General features: G+C 39.7%; 2 protein-coding genes across 4 annotated transcripts; one reads left to right on the plus strand and one right to left on the minus strand.

Moving 5' to 3' along the window:
* Positions 1-208: 208 nt before the first annotated feature.
* On the plus strand, positions 209-14,392 carry LOC104540344 (chromosome unknown open reading frame, human C1orf27). 3 transcript variants are annotated; one of them, XM_010184131.1, is made up of 15 exons: positions 235-333; positions 760-891; positions 1,275-1,370; positions 2,504-2,610; positions 3,328-3,364; positions 3,484-3,624; positions 4,208-4,303; positions 4,822-4,887; positions 6,151-6,279; positions 6,937-7,027; positions 7,803-7,988; positions 9,587-9,593; positions 9,863-9,907; positions 12,880-12,935; positions 14,149-14,216. In XM_010184131.1, the coding sequence occupies exons 1-15, from the start codon at positions 235-237 to the stop codon at positions 14,214-14,216; spliced, it is 1,356 nt and encodes a 451-aa protein (XP_010182433.1). The 3 variants fall into 3 exon arrangements, with proteins under 3 accessions (XP_010182434.1, XP_010182433.1, XP_010182432.1); XM_010184132.1 differs by lacking the exons at positions 9,587-9,593; positions 9,863-9,907 and having other exon boundaries at positions 209-333; positions 12,843-12,935; positions 14,149-14,392; XM_010184130.1 differs by lacking the exons at positions 9,587-9,593; positions 9,863-9,907 and having other exon boundaries at positions 7,803-8,012; positions 12,843-12,935.
* A 6,387-nt stretch (positions 14,393-20,779) lies between these two features.
* On the minus strand, positions 20,780-24,966 carry PDC (phosducin). Its single transcript, XM_010184133.1, has 3 exons — positions 24,885-24,966; positions 21,975-22,135; positions 20,780-21,307 (listed from the first exon to the last, which is right to left on the minus strand). Exons 1-3 carry the CDS (start codon positions 24,943-24,945, stop codon positions 20,780-20,782), a joined length of 750 nt encoding a protein of 249 aa, XP_010182435.1. The 5' UTR covers positions 24,946-24,966.
* Positions 24,967-26,667: the final 1,701 nt, after the last annotated feature.

The following is a 26,667-nucleotide window of genomic DNA, read 5'->3' on the forward strand; positions in this document are numbered from 1 at the left end:
GGGTGCCATGCTTCTTCCTCTAGTATAGAGAGTTGGTTTTCATTTAAAAAACCCTGAACTTGCAGATTGTAAAGCTACTTAACTAACATTTGTGACAGATGAAGTACTAATCTATTTAAGATCTTAATGTGAGACTCTTACTTTCATGTAACTGCTGTAGTATATATACTTTCTTTGACATTATACATTATTTGTTTTGTAGGCTGAAACTACAGTAGTCTTAAACCTGCAGCAATGGGTAGAACTTACTTTGTTGAGGAAGCTATTGGGCAGTATCTTTCAGACCTCAGCATAAAATTAAAGCCTTATGTCACTGGCCTCTTAATAGGGCAGGTAAGTGTGAAATATTTGATGTCTGTATATGCATGTTAATAGAGGAAAGCCCCCTTGGCCTTAATCATCTGGAATAAATTCATTAACATCACAATGAGCTTGTGTAGTGCAGCAGAGTGGTAATATGACCAGAAGGGACTTCTGTAAAGGGTTTGTGGGGTCAACTGACTCCTCAAGTCTTTTAAAATTGTTTTGTGGAAGATATGACACGTGAAAAAGAAATTAAAATCTTAAGGATAGAATTTACCACTAAACAATGCTTTAAGGCAAAGGCAAGTTCATAAAGGAGTTATTTTTGTAACAGATTACTACGGAGTTCAACAATAGCTGCTGTAAAGCAGACCTTACAGTTACTATATTACACAGTATATTCTCAGCCTTGATGTCAACCTCATGCTGTATTTCCTCATGTTGATGTTTCTGAAGTGTTCTCCGCAACGGGACTACGTCATCCGGGCTGTTCGAACGCCTCCAAAGGAAGAGCAGAAGGAGGACAACATCTGTCCTTCGAAGCTGGCATCCATTGATGACGAGTGGATAACTACGCATGCCAGCCAGGTAGCACAGAACGAGTTAATGAAAGGGGTACGAGGAACAGAAAGAAAGAAAGACATAGAAAAGCTGTCTCATCACTTGTGTAATCTTAAGCCTTTTTCTCAAAATATAAGAACCTTCCTACCCACACTAGGTACAAATATTTTAAACCAAAATACCTGTTTTCGAAATTTATGGTGAAACAGAGACTCGATAGGACTGACGTGAGAAAATTTGCAAGGTGCTGTGTTCCTGCATTTCAGAGAAAGCTATAAGTGAGAAGAATCTTGCTTATTTCATTTCTGGTTTTGATGCATACTTGTCTCATTAGAAAGTTTTTATATATCAAGCTACGTGGTTGCTAGATCTCTGATTCCTATTAATACATGTTCATTTTTCTTTTTAAGGTTTCTAGAATGCTTCCCGGAGGCTTACTAGTTCTTGGTGTATTTATCATTACAACTCCAGAACTGTCAAAAGATAGTCAGAATGCTTTGCGCAAGGTAAGTGGACTTCCTGTGGAAACACAGGAATGTCTTTAGATGTCTAGCTGGTTGATTTTCTGTCATTGTCCTGAGTATGTACAGTTCTTTTTTGCTTTATTTCTAAAAGCACAAATGTTCTGGTTTGATGTATGGTTTTGAGACTGAAACCTCAGAAATGGGTCCTGAGGGACCATTACCACAGCTTGGATTTGCCGACTTTCTTTTTCTTATGATGTTTGCTACTGCAGTAGCAAATCTTACTGTATTTACTGAAAGTGGACATTCTAGCTTAAGGAAAACTTCTTCAAGAATTATATTAAGCTAAGTTCTTGGGGCACGGTTTTAGTACCGTGTTAACTTTTTTGTCTGAATGAATTGTTCAGATTAGAGACATTTACCATAGTGAATGACCTGTAGTTCTGATTCCTTTAAAAGGAATAGCTCCTATAAAACTAGTGGTATTTGACTTAGGTGTGTGGGGTTATACGTAAAAACTGCTTAGAATGTGCTACTGTCTGATAGACTTCAAATGCATTTTTGTTAGAGTATTGGGACATCTAGTGCCACATTTAGTTTCTGTTCAGTAGACATAGGTTCATTTTATCATTTTCATAAGGTAAGTATGATAAGCAACATAAACATGAGTAGGTTTTGAAACATAAGGTCCAGGATTCAGTTTTGGCACTGCAATGCAACTGCATCTCAGTTGTGATTACTGAAGCCAGTAGCCAACAAAAAAGGGTGAGCTGTGTCCAGGTGATCAGTGATCCCTGAGTTAAAATTTGTTCTTTTGAATTAGTAGCTATTTTGCACTACTATCTTTCCAGATCCTCAGCTGACAAGCATAAAGCTGTAATATTTCTGTCAGGAGAAAAGCATTAAGGTTAAATATGTGAAGGCGTGTGGCTTGGTTCAGTTTATAAGGAATCTGAATTAAAATTTCACAAGCAACTTTCACTTTGGAGTAGTTGCCTATGAATCTTTGTTGAATGTTCTTTTAACATGAAATTTTGGTGACATAAGCTGTATTTCCTGTTTATACAAAATTATTATATCACTTGGACTTAGAACTTCAGTGCAGGACTATTTTTCCAGAAGTTACAATGCATTATTTTTGTGGAAAAATTCATAATACTTTTTTTCATCTTTAGCTAATCTTCTCAGTGGAAAAGTCCTTGACTAAGAGAAGGCTCTGGAAACCTGCTGAGGAGGAGGTCTCAGATAGAGCAGCTCTTCAAATTTGTTCTGCTACAAAGAAGTATCCTTTATGAGCAAGCTTCATCGCTTGAGACTGCTACTCCCAACCTTGTTTCTCTAGTTATTTCTGAATAAGTGATAAACTGGGGGAAACTTGTTTGAATTCAGATAGGAATAGATCAGTAAGCTGAAATAATGGAGTTTTCTGGTTAGCCATGAGTAAGACTGTTGACCCTCTTATCCTTGCAAAATTGCCATAATTTCTTACTGTTAGGTTTGTATGTGTGGTGGTATCAAATTCTGCCTTCCCCAGTCAGTTTTGCTTTGCATAAATTGAGGAGAACATCTAAAACACTGTATAGCTTGCTGTTATCAACGATACTTCTGTGGAGGTGGGGAAGTAGTGGGCATGTGGGAGCCATACTAGTGCTGTGGAGGAATGCAGGGTCTGTTGATAATTAGATAATACACGGAGAGAAAGCAAGGTTTTTCCTTAGGGAGGTGAGAGAGACGAGGACAAATTGCAAACCAGTGCATTGATGGTTCACTCTGAATACCTATTGATCTTAATGTATTTGTAAGAGATGGGACAGCATCACTATGATAGTTGGAGTTTACAGTCAAATGTTTTTCCACTTTTTACACTAATGAAAGGTGAGAATGTTCTTCAGAGCATAAATTAGCTCAACAAAGAAGTCAAGTGAAGGAGAAAGTAAATGTGAACTGTTCTTACTTGTTTTTTTGCTTTTCACTGGAACTTTTTCTTTAAATAGCAAAGAGTAGTTTGCCGAACCTATGATGTGCAAGATCCAAAGGTAAGCTCGTCATCTTGTGCATTGTATACGGCTTTTAATGTGTGACAGGTAATGTTTCAAAAAGATCTCAGTTATACAGTGTTTTGTAAAGATGCTTTATTGCTTATTTCTGCTCTCAGAGTTCAGCTAAACCAGCAGATTGGAAATACCAGAGTGCTCTGTCTGCTTCCTGGTTGGCTTTGGACTGCACAGTAAATGTTAATATTCACATTCCACTTCTTGCTACTTCACCAAACCACGACTTGGAGAAGAATACGAAGGTAACTGACGGGCTCCTCCAGTTGTGTGGTTGGTCTCTACACTGCTTTTTCTGTTGAAAATAAATGAGAGAGAAAGAATTGAATTGTGTGAGTAGAGGAGTAGGACTAATCAGTGGAGAGTGTTTGGCAGTTGTTCCTCTTTTATGAGTAATTTGAGGTTAGTGTGAAGCGCACACAGTATAAGGAAACATGGACAGCTTTTCTTCTGATGTGCTTAGTGTTGGCAGTTTCCTTTTGCTCAAAATTATTGTAATTGGCATGAGTATTACAAATCTGCTTTACCCAGTGAAAGGTTGCATCCAATTAGAACAGGGCTATGGGCTGCTTTTGATATGAATGGAGTTTCAATTGGCTGCATCACTCTCTACAAAAATCAAATCCCTGGGGTAGCGCTTAAATGCTTTGAAATACTTGTTTCTTAATGGATATATTTTGAACGTGTTGGTTTTAAGAACTGGTTTTGGAAAAACATACAGACACTGTTGAAACACAGATTTGTAAAATTTTCAGCATGATACTGTTCAACTTTTTTAGTGAAATTCCTCTTTCTTACGAGATTATTGTGCTTTCACTTGTTTTAAAGAATGGGTTAAACCGATGGTCAAAACAGATAGAAGACAGTGTTTTTCTGATCAATGGGCAAGTTAAAGATGATGATACAGAGCTGCTGGAAGGGCAGGTGAGTTCCAGACAAGAAGGAATTGAATTCAAATTGATGTGTAGTTGGAATCTCCAGTGTGATAAAGCATTGACGGAGAGGTCTTCTGTACAGCATTTGTGGATCTAATTGGCCTAATTCAAGTGACTAATAGGCAGAATTACCTGTGTTCCCATCTTCGTTGCTGCAAATTACCTCTTTTTCCTCAGGCGAAGCGAACACAATAATGATATCTGAAGTCTAACTAAAAATTTTTCTATATGCTGTCTCCTTATTAAGGAACATGAGTAAGGTGTGAATGTAGGTGATGAGATTTCTAAGTCCTATGTATGTCTGAACATCTAACAGAGTGGAGATGTTTTGTTTGGCTGATGCATTCATCTTTCTTTTCAGTTTTTAAATTACTTTCTCAGGGCTGTTTTCAGTGTGCCATTTTTAATAGTAGGGCACGTTTTATACCACAGTGAGGAGATTTTGACTCAGGGAGATTTTTTTCCTGTTTCATGACACATAGATTTATTTTTTTTTCCCCCCCTCAGAAAAAATTAAGAGGAAATACTCAATCCAGTGCTCAGTTTTCTGATGTCAAGGTTCTGACACAGTTGGTAAGTATTTAGTGGTTTGTAAAGTACAACCTCTCTGTAATCTTATAAAATAGAATTAAAAAATAAAAGAACATTCTGAATTGTTGTCTAGAAATCCAGCTTACTTTGTTCTTAGGCTTTTTATTCCCCTGTGCATATTCACTGTGAAACTGTGGACAGATCTGCATATTTCGTGTCTTCGGAAATTGTTGTGCTGCGGTAACTGCGTTGTCTAAGAATTGCACAGTACAGCTGCAAGGAAAATTTGAGAAACTGGTTGTAGAAATGAAATCCTGCAAACTAATTCATTGGATAGTAAGATACCTGTTGTACATACCTGCACACATTGATTTCAAGGTGACTTTGCATTGTTTTGAAGTTCAGAATCACTCTCATGCTTCAACTTGCAATGTCTAGTGACTTGAATGCTGTCGTCAGCTCAGTCACTACTTTTGGATTAAGGTACAGATCCTGTCAGCTGAATTATACTCTGGAGCTGTTCAGTCTGTGTCAGGAGCTTCCTCTCTACCAGAACTTATGCTGATTTGAACCCTGGATTTGGTGTCCTAGTTTCAGTCCCAAAGTCCAAATGTGTCCAGGCATTGTTTTGTAGGATTCTTGCACAGCACGGGCCGTTCTGTTTTGTCAGGTACTTCTGGTTTCTCCAAAGTTTTATTTAGCAAAGCTTTTAGAATGGTATAAAATGCAATTTTAAAGACTCACTGAATGCCTCAGCTTTTGAGGTCACACTATTCCAATGGTTATTTGCCTCAGAGAAAGGAAAGCTTTATCCAGTTCTTGTGGAAGTTAGGCATCCCTGTGTTTCCAGGTGTTGTCTTACAGTGCTTCATGCAGCACACTCATTGTTCTGGTAATTTAGGGCAAATATTACTAGGCAACAGTTTGATACACATTTCTAATTTAGTACTGACTGATGGGATGACCCTCAGGATACCTTAGGTTATGGTGAGTACATAGTAAACATACGAACTTCATTGTTTTTTAAAAAATAAAGAGTTTTAGAAGTCTTAGAGACACAAATAGTTAAATTGCAACAAATGAAACATCTGGAGAAGTAAATAAATTTTCCACAATGGAAGAGAGATTTTTCAGTCTTAACTAACAGAACTGAAAAAAAATTAAAAAGTAGAGTTATAAATTGAGGGAAAACAAATCATCTGTAAACATCTTAAGGTATGCTAGTTATTTCCTAGTCTGTTTTTTGTTGCTATTGCTTCAGGTGTCTTGGTAACAAGATAAAACTGAAACATGTTTGTTTTTCAGTCCCAGGGTTCAAGTCATAGATCAACAGCTACTGTCCAGGTCTGCAGTGGGTCCATAAATCTCAAAGGCGCTGTGAAATGCAGAGCCTACATACATAACAACAAGCCAAAAGTTAAAGAAGCTGTTCAGGTAGTGAGAAGGTTGTTAGTTCATCGGAAATGTTTTTCTGAAATGTGTGAAATTTCTCATACTGTTTTTAATTTGCTGAAATGACGTAGTCTAAACTGGTGTCAAGGTGTTAATCCCCTTGAATGTGCAGATTTTTATAGAAACCATCAGTGTGTGGTTGTGTGTGTGTGTGATGGATTCAGTTCCTTTTTCATCTTTAGCAGGTATGTCTCTTGTTGATAAAGCTGTTCTCTGATGAACCTTTGCACAAATTATCAAAGTGATTAGGCTGTGACACATCTTCTTAAAATGGAGAAGAGGTTAAAGACTATTTTTGTACGTGTAGAGGGAGAATACTGATTTATTTTTTCAGTGTTTTCCTTTTTGAGTTAATGCTTTGTGATTTTTATTTGTTTTTTAGTAGTAATGCTTAGAAGTTGTCTGTTCTTATTTGAACAGTACTAAAATTTTCCTCAGCTTTTCATTTTTGTTTTGTTTTTGTTTTGTAATTTAATTCTTTTGATGTTAGATTCTGGTTTTTTTAGAGTTTTTATTTTCTGGGAAAAACCTTTTTCAACAAGGGTTAAACGTGGCAGGAACTTCTTTTGTTGTTTCCTAGTAGTCAAAAACTTTGCAAATGGCTTTTATGTTAATGATGTTTTTGCTTTGTCCTTGCAGGCTTTGAAAAGAGACATAATAAACACATTGAGTGATCGGTGTGAAATACTATTTGAAGATCTGATTATAAATGAAGGACCTCACAAAAAAAGTAGGAATTTAAAAAGCAAGCAAACAAAACCCCAAAGCAGCTTATATTTTCAGTGAATTTTGGTTCTTGTAGAAAATTTTGGTGGTGTACTCAAGTTCCAGTATGGTTAGAGCAGAATAAAAAGCAAATGATGCCATTTCAGTTTGACAGGCTTGACCTTTTCTTAAATCCAGAGAATTTTTGTCAATTTGAGATACATTCTTTGACATCGCAGCTTTCACACCAAGTTAGTATTCAGTTGTCATGATTCATGTTAAAAATAATCATTTGGTTAAGGATAAAGTGGTTCGTTTGGTGTTGGCCAGCTAGATCCAACTCGCAGGATTTAAACTATTTTCAATTGCGTGCAGTTCTCAGTTTCCTCTGTAGGTGGCACCCGTACTCTGCGGCTCCATGGCCACAAGCAGCCGGATGTCTGCAGTCCTCTGTGGTGGTGCAGTCATGCGCTGTTCTGCGTACGCGCTCATCTGCAGTCGTTCCCTGAGTTCTTTTGCTGGTCATTCTAAACGTGAAAAAACAGTTCTGTTTAACATTCTGTGGTCTGTTTTGGGGGTCTCTCTGGTACTTCTGGAGAGACTAATGTAAGAACATAAATCAGTGTAATAGCAGCCAAAACAGCACAAACTAAACTAGCCGTGCCCAAAAATAGGATTTTCAGATGGAACCCTTGAGCAGTTCTTTTGCAATAGCTTTATCTTGTAGTCAGAGATTAGTGAGGAATCTTATCATAACTGGCAAGGCTTTCATTTGGATGGTATTTTTCTCCCCCTTTTAGATTTTGAGAGGGAATATCACGTCTTGCCTCAAAGACTGTTTGTTCCTGTTGCTGGATCCAGTGTGATGCTCAGTGATTATAAGTTTGGTGATGAGGCCGCTGGAGAAATTCAGGAACGTTTTGTTGAGATGTTGGATCAATCTGTGCGAGCTGAAGATATCCAAATAGCAGAGGAGATGAGCACAGGTAATGCAGTGCCTGAGAACCAGGGTAGACCACATCGCGGATTACCTAAATACTGACGAATGGCATAGGCCAGTTTTATCCAGATAGGGATGTGCTTAAAGTTGACTTACTTCATATCAAGTTCTAAGGCTTTATATCAGTCTAATTACAGTTTAAATATATTTGTGAAAAGTGGTAAGGGTTCTTGCAGGTTTTGTATTTGACTTGTAACAGACCTCTCCTGTCTTCTCGCAAATACCTTGTTCTTTCACTGGATGATCTGTGCAAGCACGGCTGCAGCTCATGAACTGCAGTTCAGTTGCACAAAGTTTGCATACGTTACTCTGTACGCGAATTCAGGATGATCCTATATTGGCAAATAAACTGAGAAAAACCTTTACATCTTTACATTCTGGTTACTTTTTCAGTCATTCAACCTTGCTGGTTTAAGGGCTGAGTAGCTCTAATACTACAAAGAATGTGTTACAATAAGAATTTGAGAGCTTTAGTGAAATCTACTGTGTTTTCACTTGGTATTAAAAAATACATATTTAGTCTTTCAAGGAGTCCTCATGCTTTCAGAAATACCAAGTACCTTTCTCCGTTGAGTGTTTTAATTTAGGTATCAAATGCAGTGCCCAAAACTGAAGTTTTATGATTCACCTAAAATGGAAAGAAATTTGAGAGAGCTTTTCATTTTCTACTGAATGTCTTACAAGTTTATGGCCTGCTTATGAGGCTTTTGTGTTCCTTTTAATACAGATATTTTGCTATAATCTAGTTACTGACTTGCTTTTCCTGAATATTTGTGGGTTTTATTGTTTCCTGTTGTTTGAGTCTTTTTTCCTCCATACAGCTTTGATTTCAATGTAGGAGTCAAACCTGTAGTTGAAATGCATCTAACAATACTTCCTGTGATCTTATAGAAGAGATACCTTTTCTCCCCTTTCCTCCCCCATCAGTGTGAATATGAGCTACAGGTTACAGTTTTATAATTTTAAATTAACAAACGCCCAACATTAATTCTCAGATAAGGACTTTGGACGCTTTTTGATGTTAGTATTTAAGGACAAAAAAAAAAGGAAAATGCAGCCATGAGCTTGCTGTGTAGGGTGAACTGTGACTGCTTATATTCTGCTTGACCTGCTTGTTTACCTCGAGGGGTTTTTTGCATTTTCTTTATTTCAGTGTATAACCAAACATTCTTGCATCTTTCTAAATGAATCTGTTTTCCCAGCTTTTAACTAAAGCTGTTAGCAGTGAATCTGACTCATTATCTTAAGAAGTTAAAGATGTACACAGCTCAAGAAGCTCAAGAAAAACAGGAAAGCCAATAAAAATCTGTTGCATTATAAGAGTAACTTTAATAATCTTAAAACTAATTATTACTGAGCATAAAGGAATTAGTCTAACTTAGGGAGGCAAATTAATATTGTTATAGCAGTGGAGATGGGCGTGGGAGGAGAGAGAAAAGATGATTCAGTTTAGCTTTATTGCTTATGTGGGGATGTATGATCTGGAGGTAGGAAGAAAGCACACTTAAACAAACTGCAATGTGTCACAAAGATTGGATGCCATTACTGTGTGTAAAATGATGTCCAGGTAGCTCACAAAATGAGTCTGTGTGTTCTGGTGCCTTGCTGGTTATATCGTTAGGTGTGTGAGATTTTGATTATTTTTCATTTTTCAAAAAAGTAAATTAAAGTAAGCGCATAGCAAAGGAAAAGGAAAAACATGCAAAGAAGATTTTGGAAAATGAGACTGGCTTTGTCCCAGTGAACACCATAAAGTTTGTCCCGCGCATAGGAAAGGAAAAGGAGAAACATGCAAAGAGGATTTTGGGAAAAAACTGAGACTGGCCTTGTCCCAGTGAACACCATAAAGTTTGTCCCTAGAACGGGTTCTGTCAGTAGTGATGACAGTGTTAATGCTATCAGCACATCGCTGTTCGATTCTGGTAATTACGGTTACAGCATTATTAACTTGTGGTTTATTAAAATCACAAGTTAGGCTGTTTTAAAGGTGAGACCTGTTGACTGTGTAAGAAAAGTGTGCTGCGTTGGAAGAAAAAAGCATTAATTTTGCAATGTGATTGTTATTGGCACTTTGGTGTGAAGTGTCTAAGTATTGCTGTACACGTGTTTTTGTGACATCAGGAGGGCTTGGGGGTTCCCCTGGGTAAAGGCTTTTTCAGTGCAGCATTTCAATTTTGGTAGAAGTCGTTGTTTCTTAGAGCTTAGTGCTATCTTTATTAATAACAGCCATTATTAACTAATGGTATAAAAAATGGTTGTAGTGAATTTTGTCACCAGCTTTTCTGTTTGTATCAAAATTCCTACGGTCTTGGGCATCAACCTTGAACTAACTGGAAATGCGATCTGTAGTGAAGTTCTGGAGAAAGTTTGCTGATAAAAAGAATTGTTTAAAACTCAACAACATGAGCAGGCTTTTAAAATCATTTCTTGTTGGTTTTTAAACTAGGCACTTGAGAAGAAGAAGATCTAATCATTGTAGCCAAAAGATTTATTTTTAAGCAGCTTTTAGTCAAAACATACACAATAAAGGTATTTTGAGAAGGTCAGTTTTAAGTGCTTGCTTAGTACAGCCTCTGCTGCTGTCCCCTACAGTTTTATTCTCTTGATTCCTTGTACAGCTCTCCAGTGAGCTCACTACAGAGTCGTGCTTTAAAACTGTTATGTGCAAAATAGAAAGTAAAAATGGACATAGCTGAGAGATATAAATAGCTGTAACACTGTAGTTTCAAGGTATTTAGTGCTGTAATACAGGCCATTGAAAGCTCTGCATTTATCTTTGGCTTTACTAAATCCCTGCTCCTTCTTGGTGCAGGGGGTGGGGGTGGTGTGTTAAATACCCTGAGTGGATAAAGATAAAGAAGACTTCAGCAACGGTAATCACTTCCCCATCTTTGTTAGCAAATTGAAGAATTAAGGATGCATATAATTGTGTGATTTGTACTACAGCTGTTTCAAATACAAGTCTTCCATAACTTAGCTTAAATGCCTTTGGTAACTAAATAGCTCAAGGATTTTTCTTTCTTTTTTTTTTCTTCTTCTCTCTTATTTTTTTTCTCCCTGACCAAGTGAGCATTGCTGCCTTGATGTGCAGCTTCAAAAGTCCCTTTGGAAAAGTGCAGCAGTTCTTAGGAAAGTGCAAGGAAACATAAAGTTAGAGGGCATAAGCTATCCTACTTGCTCATCAAAACGAAAGCAGAAAGCAAGCTGCTGGATCTAGACTTCAGAGGTGATCCAAGAAATGTGGTCAGCTTCTCTGAAAGCAGTATGAATTGAGAACTCTGAAGTAGTTCGGAAAGAAAGTGGTGCTCTTCCTGTGCTAGTTAAGGTACTTACTTAAAAAGACTGTCTTGCACAATTAATAAGTCATTTGCTCTAGTTGAAGACTTCTGCTCATTTTTTGGGCAGGTGAGGGTGTGTTTTCCATTGCAGAGTACAATTAATGATGAAACTACGGCCTCTTTTGTGGACGAGTGGGCTTCAGAGATGTGTGATAATTTTTCTTCAAAAAAGCACCCCTTTCATTGAAATGCTGTGTCCTTATTTTTAAGTGTGTGTAACTTGCAGAGGGATCCCAGAGCAATGTTTAGGCTTAATGCATGCATATGTATGTGTGTGTATACCTATATATCTTGCTATCCTGTTAGGTTTTGTGTTGGACAGTTAGTAATTGCTCTGCTGCAGGACATCCTGTACAAGGTTAGTGGGGTCAGGGATAAAAATGGCTAAAGGCAGGTCCTAAATGTCTACTTTGAGTGCTTTTGTGTAACAGCAGATCTTGTGCAAGTTTGACTTCAGAAGATTTTGAAGACAATCATGCCCATGACTCATCTTAGATGACAGAAACAACCTTTCTGATCACACATCTAGATTATACATTTCACTAATGATATGACAGAGAAAGTACTTTTCCATGAATCATTTTTGTATGAATCATACCAGGGATGTGCCTTATTACTCAACTATGTAATTTGTAATTTATAGGTGATTGACAACCCCACTCTGGAAATGGGAGATCTGTTTGTACTTTTTGATCTACTTGTTGTAGTTTGTTCTTTGTCTTCTGAATAAGAATGATCTGTTGTCTTTTTTCCTTATCTCAGCGTGCCAGTTCTGTTCTTTCCAAAGACCTCCAAGTCTCACTGCAGTAGCACAAACACTTTCTCTTACTGTTTACTTGTCCAGAAGGTACCTGCAATAGTAACTAGTGAATTGTAATCAGAACTTCTGACAAAGTTTTGCCTTAGCAAACTATCCTGGCAACAGGAAGGCAAATTAAAGACCTCTGACCCACCACCATCAAGTAGCCTTATCGCTGAACTGTGTAGTCCAAAGCCTGCTTGCTCTGTGCGGGACAAACAGGTTCAGCTAGAGGACTTACAGTTAATCCCCTTCTTTCTGTCTTTCACCTCTCTAACAAGCTGGATACAGCCAAGTGATTAGGGAAATCTTTGCAAAGGAAATAGATATGGGTTTGAATCCATCAGTCTGGAAATAGTCACGCTCTTTCATATCCTGGCTAAGCAGTCAAAGGATTTAGTAATTCTTCCAGAGGGGAATGTGTTCTCTGTGCCTCCTTTGAAAGTGTGCTTTTAAGAGATCTTCAGAAGGCAGTTTCTGTGCTTTGGAGAAACTTCTTTCCAGATTTATTTTTCCTCTTTAATTTTACTCTTCCGGCCATGCAGAATAGTTTAGCACTATGCTGTTGCTACTGTACCATGTATATGGCAAGCAACTCTGTTTTTTCTACCATAAATGTACCTTATAAAGTTGATTCAAAGTTCTTAGCCTTTTGCATTAATTTTTTGCCCGGTATTTACGTCTTCACTTGATTTCCATGCAGTTGATGTTTGTCCCATTACTGACAACACGGATGGCACACAACAGAAACAACTGACAAAAGCAACATTGCTGTTGAAACTTCAACAAAATATGGGTACGTTACTTCTCTGATTTTGCTCTGGCAATCCAGAAAATATAATGGGCCCTTTCAGTACTGTTAAGGTTTCTCAGCATTAGTAATAAACTGATGAGATTAATAAAAAAGTCTTGAGCTCTGCTGCTAACTTAATACAGAAGCTTTTCTAAAATGAGTCCCAGTTCGGTGGTGTAGGTGCAGGGTGTTTCTGGGGAAGAAAGAACCACAGCCTGCTGTTGGAACACAACCAGTGCTTGCGTTTGTTCAGCCTACAAGTCAGTACAAAAGGCTCATGTAGCTTTATTTCTTTTTGTTTGTTTGTTTTTTGGAGAGCCACCACTTCTCTAATTCCGTACTTCAAAAAAAATAACACAGTTGAATGGCTTTGTCAAGTAGGCATCCATAAATCAGCTACTGACTCACTAATCTTCGGAAGCTGACAAATGCTAAGGGCTTGGGTGCTAATTGTTGGCACCAGTAATTCAGGAAACACCAGCCACAAAGCTCTCCTTTCAAATGCAACTTCTCCATCATACTGCTTCATCCAGCTCCCTTCCCTCTGTGTGCCTTCATCCAGTTCTCTTTGCTGTGACCTTTGACTGTCTTTTCATATTAAAATGCAGTTTACACTTTAGTCAAAAAACGTAAAACGTGGTCACTGGAAGATGAAAGAGTAGCAGCAGTAAATACATGTTTGCTTTGAATGTAAAATGTTTTCCATGAATTGTTAAGGGTTTTGGTTTTTTTGTGCGTTGTCTTCTCAGTTGCATCAGTCACAAGCCTGTTAATCAATATGAAAATGACTGTTGTGCTACAAAGAGACTGACAGAGTAGATACAGTCCCGTGCAGAAGAGAAGAACCTTAACAGCTTTTGTTTCTTAAAGCTTAACTTTCTGTTATTATTCCTAGCCTGACTCCTAGAGATAAGCAGTGGTGCAGAGTCAGTGTGCTGTTTTATGGGCCAGAACAGGGCCAAGGTACTACAGAAGTGTGCAGTCAACTGGATTTCTGGAATGCTCTGATTAGAAATGTCACGTGGAGCTTTTCTAATTTAATTATCCAACGTTGTAGCTTTACACTTAGGCTTTGCAGTGGTAGATAGTTTTTGGGGTGGCTCTTACTGTTTCTCCTTCTGCTTGCCATTCGCCTTGACCCTGCCCTCCACGCCCGGGCTGCCGATGACTCTGCTGCCCCGGCCACTCACTGAACGCATTTCCTCTGTTGTTTTAGGTGTGGTAATAGCAGCTGCTGTCGCAGTCCTTGCATCGATCTTCTCTTTCAACTACTTCAGTGATTAAATTCAAGCAACTGGAACTTCACGGAAGCGTTGGCCAGTTACAAGATGGGAACAGCTGGGTTTAATGTATTAGTAATGCAGAATTGTTTCCTAAATGTCTCCAGTTGGATGTGCAATATAAATTGTAATGATAGGCTCAGCTACCTTGTACCAGCATGCACTTACTGTATCAAGTAGGATCATGCAGTTACAATATCGAGCAGAAGTTGAATCAAGTTTGCAAGAAACTAACCCTGTCGCTCTGTGTAAGTGAATGATAGTGTTATTTTCTAGAAAGATCCCTTAAAATGTAGAACCTTCATTTTCTTCCCAATTGCTGATTTAATGTAAAATCCTAGTGCTGGTGTTTTTCAGGCTATTGGTAAGAACAGCATCATTACCTGGTATGACAATTCTTGCTTCAAGGGTTCCTTTGCAAAGAAAAATCTTCTCTCATTAAAGTTAATTGGGGAAAAGTTAGATTTAATGAAGCCAACATTTGACCATACGCATTGTTTTAGGTAGTAAAGGTTAACTAGAATAATAGATATAAAAATAGTTTCCAGTAGTTTCAAGACTAGACCAATCCAGCCTTTAAATACCTCATTTCAAGACCTGAAGAACTCAGAAATCAATAAAATACGTAGAACTGTTGAGGTGTGTATATGCCACCATTTACTCAGTGACTCTTGACGAGAATTTCTCTGTCAAGCTCTGATTCAGTCGTTGTTCTCTTGAAATATTAACTGTTTCAGCATGACTGCATCTAGGCAGCCCCTGTGGATTATCCTGTAGATACAAGCAAGGTGTAAAATTGTTTACTAGTCAGGATTTTTAGACTAAAAAGAGATAGCTTTCCATTGTGAGATACTCTTCTGAGGATGTAGGCAGTAACGTTGTTTACTTGCCATGAGGAAAGCGGCAGGAGGGAAGAAGTCTAGAAAGGGTAATAAAGATAATTTGTATGTGAAATGCTGTGTTTACCTGGATATGAACTGCAGAAAAGAATTCCAGGTTTTAGGGCATTTCACCACTGCAATGTCTTTTTTTGTATAAAGGTACTGGGATACAATATATATAAACCTTTTGGTTCTAAGGCATAATAAAGGGTGTACTGGGATACTTCTAATAAAAGGCAACTATGAGAAAGACATCTGAACTGCTGGAGCCTCATTTGTGTATTCTGTCTTTACGTTTGGGAAAAGATTTGCTTTTAGTATTGTAACTGTATCCTGGAACACTGTTGATCCTTTGTGCTCAGTGTTGCTCAATTAGGGCCTCTCAGAGAAAAGTGAGTGCTGCAGTGGAGGCACTGTTTTTGGGTAAGTCCTTCAGTGTTTCATGTTTGATAGATGCATGTTATTCTGGGAAAATGGGTGCAACCCGTAGGCACGATGGCTTTATGCAGAAGCAGTTGATTTAGGGGGAGGAGATGAAATTCCCAGTGCACTTCAAAATACGTTTGGTTCAAAAATTGCCCTACTATAGCCTCTACAAGGAGGCGTGGGGGAGTAATGAGAAGAAAGAAGTTTCTCTTTTGTCTCATTTTTGTGTCTCTTTTCTTTTTTTATCTATATATTTAAATAGATATACATATACCCTCTCTTTGCCTTGCTCTAACCCAGTTCTCTGGAGGACCTGGGCTTTGATCTTGGTTTGGTATACTCTTGCTGTTGTAAACAAGCATGTTTTTAAACTTGTATCCACTTGGCATTTTCTCACCCAAGCGTGACTATTGCATGGCTTTCTTAACAGTTAAATCAGTCTGCATGAGATTAGAAAACAAACTGTGATCTTCACACCCCAAACCCCAAAAAACTCACTAAACTTAAACTCTCACTCTTGCTCAAGCTCTTACTGCTCTTCCACCCTAGTTTGCTTGCAGTTTGTGTTGACAGCACCGTGAAAGAAACCAAAGAAACTGGCTGCTCCTGTAACAGTGTCTTCAGGTTTCTACTTCAATCTCAAACAGCCTAACTTCTCTGTAAAGAGAAACTCTTAATTGCAGAGTGCTTCAGTGTCTGTATCTGTGCATGCATGACTGCTAACGTACGTTTCTGGAGGTACAAGTACAAAATGGTTATTCTGTAGTGGCCTGTTAAACTCAGCTACAGAAGCAAAGTGCAACATTTGAGATGCTAAATATGTTATACCAGAGAAGAAAATTGTTATCACAGAATGTTAGGAGTTGGAAGGGACCTCGAAAGCTCATCCAGTCCAACCCCTGCCAGAGCAGGATCACCAGACCAGGTCACACAGGAACACGTCCAGGCGGGTTTTGAATGTCTGCAGAGAAGGAGACTCCACAACCTCTCTGTCCTGAAACACTTGTTTGGCACCTGCGAGTAAAGAGTAGAGCTTGTTTGGAGGCATTATTCCACGGATCCCCTAGGAGGAACTCTTCTTCCCACTCTGCAAGCTCATTCAATGTGTAGTAAATGATTGTTTTCTTCACGGTGTTACTACGGACTGTCAAATCCAGCTTATAACTACCTAGTTATACCAAGGACCTGTGGAAGTCTTAATTTTCCAATTTGACCTTGGAAGAAGGCAAAGAGTTTGCTTTGGATGAAACTTCTGCTTTAATACAGGAGACTGCATTTAACTGTCGTCTGTGCAATAAGAAAATAATTTAACCCTGTCAAAGAAAAAATGAGTAATTCGACTTGTGTCTATGGACTGAGGCTTCCAGTCATCCTGCCATAAGGAAACAGTGGATGTAGAAGAAAGCAGGTTCTCACTTGTCTAAGAATTACAGAACTAAACAAGAGAGCATTTCATTGTCATCTTGCTTCACATTCGTTTTGTTCAGTTAGCCATTGATAATGGAAGAAAATCAGTTCTTCTGGAAAGAAAGAAAGGTGTGTGGGAGAAAAAAAGGAAAGCCACCTTTTAAAAGTCTGCTTCTTGTCTGCTGCTTAACTTCTGCTCAGATTTCAATAGGGATATCCTTTTTATGCTACCAGTACAATCTTCTGAAGGTTTCAGTTGTGAAAACTCTCTCGTAACTGAAATTGAGCTTTTTAAACTTGTACCCATGACTGCAACTAGATTTTTATTGTAGTATGTAGGAGTCTGGAGGAAAGGTTGGGACTTGCACATCTCAAAATCTGGCTTTTCGAAGTGTAGTTCTAAAATCGATGTCACAGACCAGTTTCACAGAATCCTTATTTTCTGTGCTATGCAGTTTTAAAGAGCCTCAGTGGTCTTGTACAGTGAAGTTTATAATTCCTGGCATCTAAGGGATAACATGTGGCATGTCAATAACAGATGCATCTGCTAGAGCTTCATGTCTTGCTTTTTGTTTTTGCAGTTTTGTGTTTGGTTTGGGTTTTGGGCTTCTTGTTGTTGTTTTTTTCCCTGCGGACATCTGGATGACTGCTGTGATCAGAACTTTACTTGCAACTTCATTAGTCATGAACTTCTGTTAGGGCTTGGCATCACATGTGTGATTTCTTTTTCTTTGGGTTTGGTTTTTGGTTGGTGTTTTTTTTCCCCCAAATTACAGGTTGAAGAAAATCCTGTTTAAGCACGCTTAATCCATCTCTTAAATTGGAGTGTCAGCTTTTTTCTTACAACTCGCTGTAAATGTAGTTTCTGTGGTGGTTAGTGCTTGTTAAGAGTTCTTTTCACTTTCAACCTGGTTTCTCAAAGAAATGAAGCTTACATGATCAGGCTGCTGATGTGCAGCCTAATAACTTTTGAACCAAGTTTGATAAGGACTTTGATAAAGTTCTCAAGAATGTTAACTTCCCACCAGTTATGTGGAGATTTTCTGGTGTGTGGAGGACAGAAACTTTTCACACCTCTTCTTTAAAACATTTAATCAAAAAATACAAGACGAATATCGTTCTGCTACTCAAGGAGCTGGTGATTTTTGTTGTGGAAGAGAATTCATTACTTTCTACATAGCCTGTTTAGAAGATCATGAGATTTTCACGTTGTCAGGTATAGCTGCAAATGGTAGCTTTCTGAAAAGTCAGCTTACTGATGCAAATGAAATATTAAGACGAAGGTGATTTTCAGTAGAAGGGTAAACATCATGCTTGAGGAAGGGGCAGAAGGGCTGCTGTAATAGAGAGCGCCTGGAGCTCCCTCAGAAAAACTTCTGGCGGTCCTGAATTCAGGAATTTACAACACAGAATTCATAGAATTTTGGAGAAAATGCTATTTGAATTTCTGGTGGAATTGTTTTACAGGTTTAAGGAGATTGTTCATTGTTAAGCAATGATAAGGACTTCATTTGCATTGCTCAGCGTACATGAGGCGAGGTTTCTAGTGTTCTGCTAAAATATTAATCCATGGCAAAACAATATTAAAAGTAGAAATTCAGTGGCACTTTGATAGTTCCTAAAATTGGACAAACAGAAAAGATAGATTTTCTTTCTCTTCCTTTTTTTTTTTTGGTAGTTATTTCAAACAAAGCATTAGTTGTGTTTAAGTAATTCTGTTTGGAAGGGTGTCTCGTGACTCCTTCAGTAATGTTTTGCAGGGTTATATTTCCTAAATATTTTTGAGTAGAATTATTTTGTTGTGCAGATCCGTTGGACAGTAGTGTAACTTTCAGCTGCTTCTGTGAATTTTTCCATTTGAATGAAAAGTGGATAAAAATGTGTATAAAGCAGTGATAAGAATCTGCTTTTACTGTGTGGGTTTATCATTGCAGTAATGGTTGCTCGATACTGGCCACTCAGTTCTGAATTTTTACTGGTTCATGTGCAGAATTTTGCATGGTGACATTTCCACGGTGGGATCCTGACCTTTCAAAAGCTCCCATTCCAAAGTGAGCAAAATGTGAAACTATCAAATCAAATAAAAACTGGTGTGTCATGCGTTACTGGAAGTAATCTTTAACTTTTTGGTAATCTCAAATGTTACCAGCCAAATTGTGTGTGGTTAAGATACAGATATTTCTGGCCTCACTGTGAAAATTCAGCCTTCAGCTTTGCCAGTGTGCAAAAGAAGTCACTGAAATGTATCTAATTAGTCTTATTGTCTCACGTCAGACCTGGAAGATGTGGATTGTTTTATACCTCCAGAGAGAGAGGAAGGTTTATAGTGAGCTCACCCTGTGTCATCATCTTAGCCAGATTGTTAAATTGTATTTATCAGCAGCATCTGTTTAACAAAACTTAAAACTCTGTCTTTAGTGACTGTCTAATGAGCGCGTACTAATATTTCATCTGTTTTTAAGGTTCAGGTTATTTAGTACCAATACATTTCACACTTCCAATGGCAGGTTTTGAGAGCTGTTGAACTTTATTCGGAATCATTACATAAGCAAAGAGACTTTCTCAGTAACTCGCAAGCGTTTTAAATATTGCTGTTCAAAATATGGAGCAACAACGAACTGAAATTAGCTGATAACGTGTCTGTGTTAGCTGTTTGGGTGACAAACTTACAGAAGTGCTGAGCTGACTTGTGTGTTTTCATGAATGTTTAGAGTTAAATGCAGAAGCATTAGATAATGTCCTAGATACTGAAGCCATTTAGGAATGCAAGGACGTTGGGCTATTTTTTTGTCCTTAAAACTGCTGGATCAAATCTTGTTCCTACTGAAGTCAGCAGAAGTGACTCTGAAGAGCCAGGACTTGTCACAATCCCAGAGTATGGAGATGGCTTTTTGTGTATGCAGAGGGATGGACCAGTCCTGTTCCTGTTGAAATTAAGTTCTTGTGCTTGATGGAGACATGCATGGACTGTCAATTTTTATTATTAATTTTTTTCTTAATATTTTGGAGATCATTGGTATCGCCTCCTGTTCCTCCTATTGCTTGTGGCTGGCTGTTACGGGTTAACCCCAACCAGTGGCTGCTGTTGGGATGGGGGAGACAATCGGAAGACACTCCCACACAGTGGGATGGAAGAGATCATCGGAAGAGTAAAAGTGAGAAAACTCGTGAGTTGAGATAAAGATACTTTAATAGGTAAAGCAAAAAACATGCATGCAAGGAAAACAAAACAGGGGATTCATTCACTGCTTCCCATTGGCAGGCAGATGGTCAGTGGGGGTTCCATCACACACACCGGTTACTTGGGAAGACAAACACCGTAACTCCAAATGTGCCCCGCTTCCTCCTCCTTCCCCTAGCTTTATATGCAGAGCATGATGTCACACGGTATGGGATATCCCTTTGGTCTGTTGGCGTCAGCTGTCCTGGCTCTGTCCCCCTCCCAGCTTCTTGTGTTGTGCACCCACAGTCTAATTGCTGGTGAGGTGGAGTGAGGAGCAGAGAAGGCCTTGACTCTGTGTAAGCACTGCTCAGAAACAACTAAAACATCACTGTATTATCAACACTGTTTTCAGCACAAGTCCAAAACACAGCCCCATACCAGCTACTATGAAGAAAATTAACTATCCCAGCCAAAACCAGCACACTGGCATAGAAATAATTATGTACATGACTGCCAGTTGCATGTGTTTTAAGTAAAATTCATATACTAACAGTTAAGCAATGTTTATATATGTGTATCTTACAAATAAGTTAGCAAAGACAGCCTTCTCTAAATGAGATGGGTGTTACTGAGGTTGATTTACAATATACTGTAGAGGAAAGGGAGACAGTGAGGGCTATGGCTCTCTAATTATTCAACATCTTGCTCATCTGTGTTGCCATTTCCCAGTGCTGGAAGCTCCCTTTCAGGCAGCAGCCCATACTCATTTAGGAAAGCCTCTACATCTGCAGCAAAAAACTCCTCATTGAATTGTTCAGAAACGCTAATGAAATTGCTCAGAAGCTCCCCACCCTTGTAGACAAGTAGAGTGGGCAGCACTTCAGTTGAGAAGCGGTCTCCAGCCCCTGTGTCAGAGGCCTTGATCTTGCAGAACTTCACGGTGGCGTACTCGGCCGCCAGACAAGACAAGCTGTTGTTGAGAGCATCGCAGCCCTTGATGCCGTCTTCGTAAATGTGGACGATGACAGTGGTAGTTTTACGTTCTTTCTCGATGGCTTCCAGGAACTGTTCCCCATTTTGCAGCTCACACAGATAACCGTACTTCGGCCCAAAACTCAGCCTCTGGTGCATATCCTGCATGCAGCGTTTGCGGTATTTTTGTAGGCAGCTTTCATCTTCTTGCTCGTCATGAATTAATTCATACTCCTGCATGCTCATCTGTGAATATTGAGAGAATGTTATATTAATAAGTGGCCATCTGTTGGCACTGAAACAGGAGGAGTCTAAGTTGTTGTCTAAAGAACATCGCATTGAAAGCTTAGCCAGAAGAGCAGTCACTTTCCGCAGTGCCTATGGAAGATCTCTTCAAGAGGCGGGTGAAGATCCTGTCTCAACACTCGCATGTCAACTTCATGGTATTGGCAAAAACTTCTGGATCTTCTAGAGTTGGTGGGAATTTTGCCAGTGACTGAAATGGGGTCAAAGTTTAATTCCCGTGGTTTTTTGAGTTTTGAGTGCCCCCCTTTCATAACTGATAGAGGGTAATGAGGGATGTTCAGGCTCAGAGCTCTATCCTGACTAGCAGGTTTTTAAACATGTTTAAAATTTTTCATTGCGTTAACCAAGGATAGAGCATTGATGAAAGAAAGGTCAAACTCTTTTGTATTATACATTGTTGTGAAATACACTGCTTATTTTACTGGAGTTAGGCTTTGCCCGAGAGAGGACTACAGAGATAGTTGGACATGTATTTGTTCTGTCTATGTTGTGTGAGCTCTGCTAAGCTGCAAAGGAATAGGGTCTAATAAATTTGGGATTTTCTAGCCTAAAACTGGTATGTTTAATAAAGAATCAAAATTAATTTATTTTGCTTTTCATCTCTTACCTTACGGCAGAATCTCTCTCTGGTGTCTTTATCGTCTTTACTGAAAGATCTGTGTGGTGAAGACATTTGTCTAAGCATTTCTTTCTTGCTCAAGGATAAGGAGTCTCTATCTTCGCTTTCTAATTTAAACTTCCTCCAGTCATTGATCACGCCTTTGGGCCCTAAGAGAGATGAAGTTAGATGAGAAACTGACTCCAACAAGCAGCTTTCTTAAGAAGTTTCTACTCTTAGCTGTTTTATCCTTCTGTGCTGCAGTTTATCAGTCCATCCCTCTTCTCCAGGAGTGCTGAAAACCAGAACTTTGGGACCAGTGTGTTACCTTAGCCTCCGAAAGAAAAAAAGAGGGGTTTTTTGTTAGTTTCTTTGTTTGTTTGTTTTTAACCTGGTCTGGTTCTTATCAAGATCCTGTAAAAGGATTTTGGTGAACTGCATGAGCAGTTAACAAGGATGAGGATGTCCACCCATTAAAACTGACGTGTTGGCCAAAGCTAGTGTTTCATAGAAGTATATTTTCATTTCTAAAAGTGTACTTGAATACATAACATGGGTAAGGTCTTATAGTAAAACTGAGAATACAGGACACTTAAGTTGTTTTGTTGGGTTTTTTTTTAAACCCATACTTGCTGAAGCCTAACCTGCAAGGCAAATGCTATGGTAGTTCTGATTGTAGTACAGATCTTGGTCTTTGAAGCCAGTTGATTACAGCAGTTAAATTTTGAAATGGAAAAAATAATTTCAGAATTACAGTGATGTTTTTCAAGATGAAACATTTTAATCTGCATCTTAGATTGTAAAGCAAAAACAGGGAATGTTTTAGTGTTTTCAGAGGTGAAGTTTATTTCTGTGGAAAATTTAGAAAAGGCTTGGTAAGCAGCTCTTTCTCTCACGAGAGAGATGTGGTGTTAAGTTGCCAAGACTGTTGTGGACATCTTGAAGTAGTGGCTGAAGGCACTGCACCCTCAGTGGAAAAGGAAGGTGACCTGATCTTTTTGCAAACAAGATTAAAAAGCAAGAATTAGCCTGAACCTCTTGGCAGAGCAAAAACCGTTCAGTAGCCTGATTTTAGGACCCTATATTTGGGTCCCTAAAAAAAAAAATGTGTGTGTGTATATATATATGTATATATATATATGTACACACACACATATATAAAATAATCTTAACCAAAAGCAGCAAGGCTGGTTGGGAAAGAACTCCAGAAGGAGTTATTACAAGAGCTACATTTCTTATAGCATGAAGGAAAAGCAGGCCTCAGTGTACAGGGACGGATGGTTGTCATACAGGCCCCAGCTGGTGGAGTGGGACAGAGGGATAGCTCTCTGCAGAGCTGAGTACGATGGCAGTGCTCATAAAAATGGTGGTGACTGAGTGCTGGATTAAAAAGAATTGTGATTCTGGGCAAGGATGCTTTTAAATGCTCTGCTGTGTTTGCCAAAAGGATTTATAGGTTCTCTTTCAGCACTGAATGGTCCTTCTCTAAGAAGGAAAAAATAATTCAGCCTTTATAGTTGTACTGGGTTTCTGTGAGGGGTTTATTTGGTAGCAGGGGAGGGTGATGGAGATAGCCCTGTAAAAAGCTGCTGGAAGCTCCTCTGGCTCCAGTGTCACCCCCCTCTGGCCCAGGCCACGCCACTCGGCCTCTCTGTGAGGGGTGGTTTGAAAGTGGCACAGCTCTGACCGGGCCGGGCCGGGCCAGGCCGGGCTGGCCCCAGTTCAAGTTCCAGGCCCCCTGCAGCTCCAGCCCGAGGGCCAGGAGCACTTCAATAACCTGGCAGCGGAGAGAGGAGCAGGACGTGAGGAGAACAACTGTGCAGACACCAAGGTCGGTGAAGGAAGGAGGGGGAGGAGGTGCATGGAGCTGAGGATCTCCTGCAAACTGTTTTGAGAGCCTGGGTCGACCCGCCTGCAGCTCATGAAGGAAAAAAGTCCCTGAAGAGGCCGTGACTCCGTGGGCAGTGTGTGCTGGAGCAGTCTGTGAGAAGGACTGCACCCTGCGGGAAGGAAGCCCACACTGGAGCAGTTCATGAGGAAACAACTGCAGCCGTGAGCAGACTCACAGAGGAGTTCGTGGACGACTGTCTCCTGTGGGAAGGGTGCCATGGAGAAGCAGAGGAGGAGTGCAAGGAGTCCTCCCTACCCTGAAGAGGAAGGAGCAGCAGAAACTGCATGGGATGAACTGACTGCAACCTCCATTTCTATCCCCCTGCACTTTTTGAGAGGAGAGGTAAGGAAACTGGGAGCAAAGCTGAGCCTGGGAGGGAGGGAGAAGTGAGGGAGGGTGTTGACTTCAAGATCTGGTTTTATCTGTCACTATTCTGCTCTGATGTTACTGGTAACAAATTGTTTTATTTTCTCCCCAAGTAGAGTTTGTTTTTTGCCCATGACCATAAGTGGTGAGCAAACCCTCCCTGTCCTTTGTCTCAGCTCACAAGCTCTTTGTTTCATTTTCTTCATCCCACCATGGGGAAGAAGTGACCGAGCAGGCCTTGTGGCACTCCGTTGCCTACTGAGCTTAAACCATGACAATAGTGAAACCTTATAACCTAATTCTAGTGAGTGAGTGTGGTTTTTGTTGCTGTTTTGTTTTCTTCTCTTTCCACCAGAAGAAGAAAGGCTCACGACTGAAGCAATGAACCAACACAAGCTGTTATTTGCTTCCTCAGGTGCCTTAAGCATTTGCCATTTGCTTCAGGTATAAGAAGGATTGGCACAAAGATCAGTTTGGTGTTACCTGCCCCTCCCTGAGGGCTGTCACTTACTCCAAAATACATTCTTGTTGGTGTTGGAGCCTATCTGTCTGTGCAAGGTGTTTGGCAAACCAGTTAGATTTACTCGAATGTTGGGCTTCCCCAGTGAGCAGGGACAGTTTAGCTTATTTTTATTTTTAAAAAGTACAGTTAGTTTCCTTGCCTGTGTGTGTTGCCTGTCCTTCAAAATCTTCTTCGAAGCTGGTGTTGGCATTTTCTTCCATTTTGGTGGCTGGAGTAGGAGACGCTGCAAGTTCAAAAAGGAGAGCAGTTAATAACGGGATAGAAAAGGGAAAAGCTTACAGCAGGTACACCACAGTGTGTAATTTCCTGCAGCTGTTGGATATCAGTGAAGATCAAAATACACATGATCATTGTAAAGCTTTTCATCATAACATAAAAAGCAATTAAGATACATGTTGGTCTCTTTAAAAAAGATGTCAGACCAGATTCTTACAGAAAGTGCCTGGGCGAGGGTTTCTTCTTTATACTGTTCCTTCTCAGTCATCAGAGAATATTGGAAACATGATGTGAAATATTGGTTGTAAAACTGTCTGCAATGGGAATGTGTAGGCTTTGGCTGTTACTTTTTAAAAAAAAAAAATCCTCCTTGGAATCGGGAGCCTATTTATTCCCCAAGTCCTTTAAATATGTATTTTTAAGAGTTACCTGAAATGCCCATTTCTCATACAGAAGACAGAGCCAAGTATTTGAACTTGTTGGGCAAGAGGCCTCTGAACATCCTGGAGACAGACTGCTTGTACTCGTTGGGCTGTGTTTGTTATAATGCAGAAACAATTACAGTGGTTGGAAATCAAAAGAACTTTCTTGTTCTGCTCGTTGTATAAATAAGGCAACCCAAGGAGCCAGGTGGCAGTCCCAGGGCACTGCGATGCAGCAGTACTCAAACAACGCCCTTTATATCTTGTGTGGTGGAGTTTTTGAGGGATGAAGTGGAACCACTGTTCTTAAAGAGAAGGTGAGAGGTTTCCCTTTGGGTATTCCCATGAACAAGATGAGCCCAGTTGAGCAGTGCCAAACCATTACAGAGCAGCAGGATTTGGCCAAAGCATCAAGCTCTCAAGATCAGGCTTATCAGGCTGGTTCCCAAAAGTCACAGCAAATGCTCTTGGGATCCTGCAGCTTTCTTGATAACTCATCTGTTTCAGGAGGATATATTGGGGAAGAAAATTACCAGTTCTTCACATGCATTGTTACCACACTGCTGATAAACATCTCCACAGCCTCTGCATGAGCTCTGCCACCCATACCAATGAGTCTTTCCTCATGTTGCACATCAGTCCCAAGTTTCCTTTTTAGTAGAAAGCTGTAATTCTAACGTGAGAAAGTGTCACTGTCCACAGGAGTCTTAAGGCAGGCGATTTGAGTGCTCCTGTTCAGTCTAAACTAGTTTTAGCTGTTCAGTTGTTAAGGTCAGCTTTATTTGACTTCACAGTAAATCCTACCTTGAAGCAAATGCTAAGATGGTATTATGCCATGACTGTCATGTTTAAAAGGTGCTGGTGTGTAAGACTGGAAGTTTATGTTACCTAACAAATCTGAAAAGATCGAGTGAATCGTAACAGCACAGAAAGCCACATCTCGCCGTTCTTCTGCACTGTGGCATGAGGCACTGGTCCTGACGATGCACGGGCTGGTAAGCTGACCATGGACCTGGGAGTGAGGAACTCCTAAAACTTAATCCTGGCCCTGTGGCTGAGTCAGGCTGTGAGCCTGGAGCAAGACACGCATAGGGATCTCCTTTCCACTCAGTGCAGTTGTAAATATTTATCGTTCTTCTCTTGGCGCTGTGAGAATTAGGCCATCCAAGCCAGGTGTTTCCCAATTAGGCACCTGAGGACAAGAGCACATGAACATGTAGCTGCAAGGTGATCCGTGGGAAGCTCGGTTGTAGGATGAGCTGGCTCTCCTGCAGCACCCGCTCT

This window comes from Mesitornis unicolor, unplaced genomic scaffold (assembly GCF_000695765.1).
Source record: "Mesitornis unicolor isolate BGI_N332 unplaced genomic scaffold, ASM69576v1 scaffold4325, whole genome shotgun sequence".
In the NCBI taxonomy this organism is placed as follows: Eukaryota; Metazoa; Chordata; class Aves; order Mesitornithiformes; family Mesitornithidae; genus Mesitornis; species Mesitornis unicolor.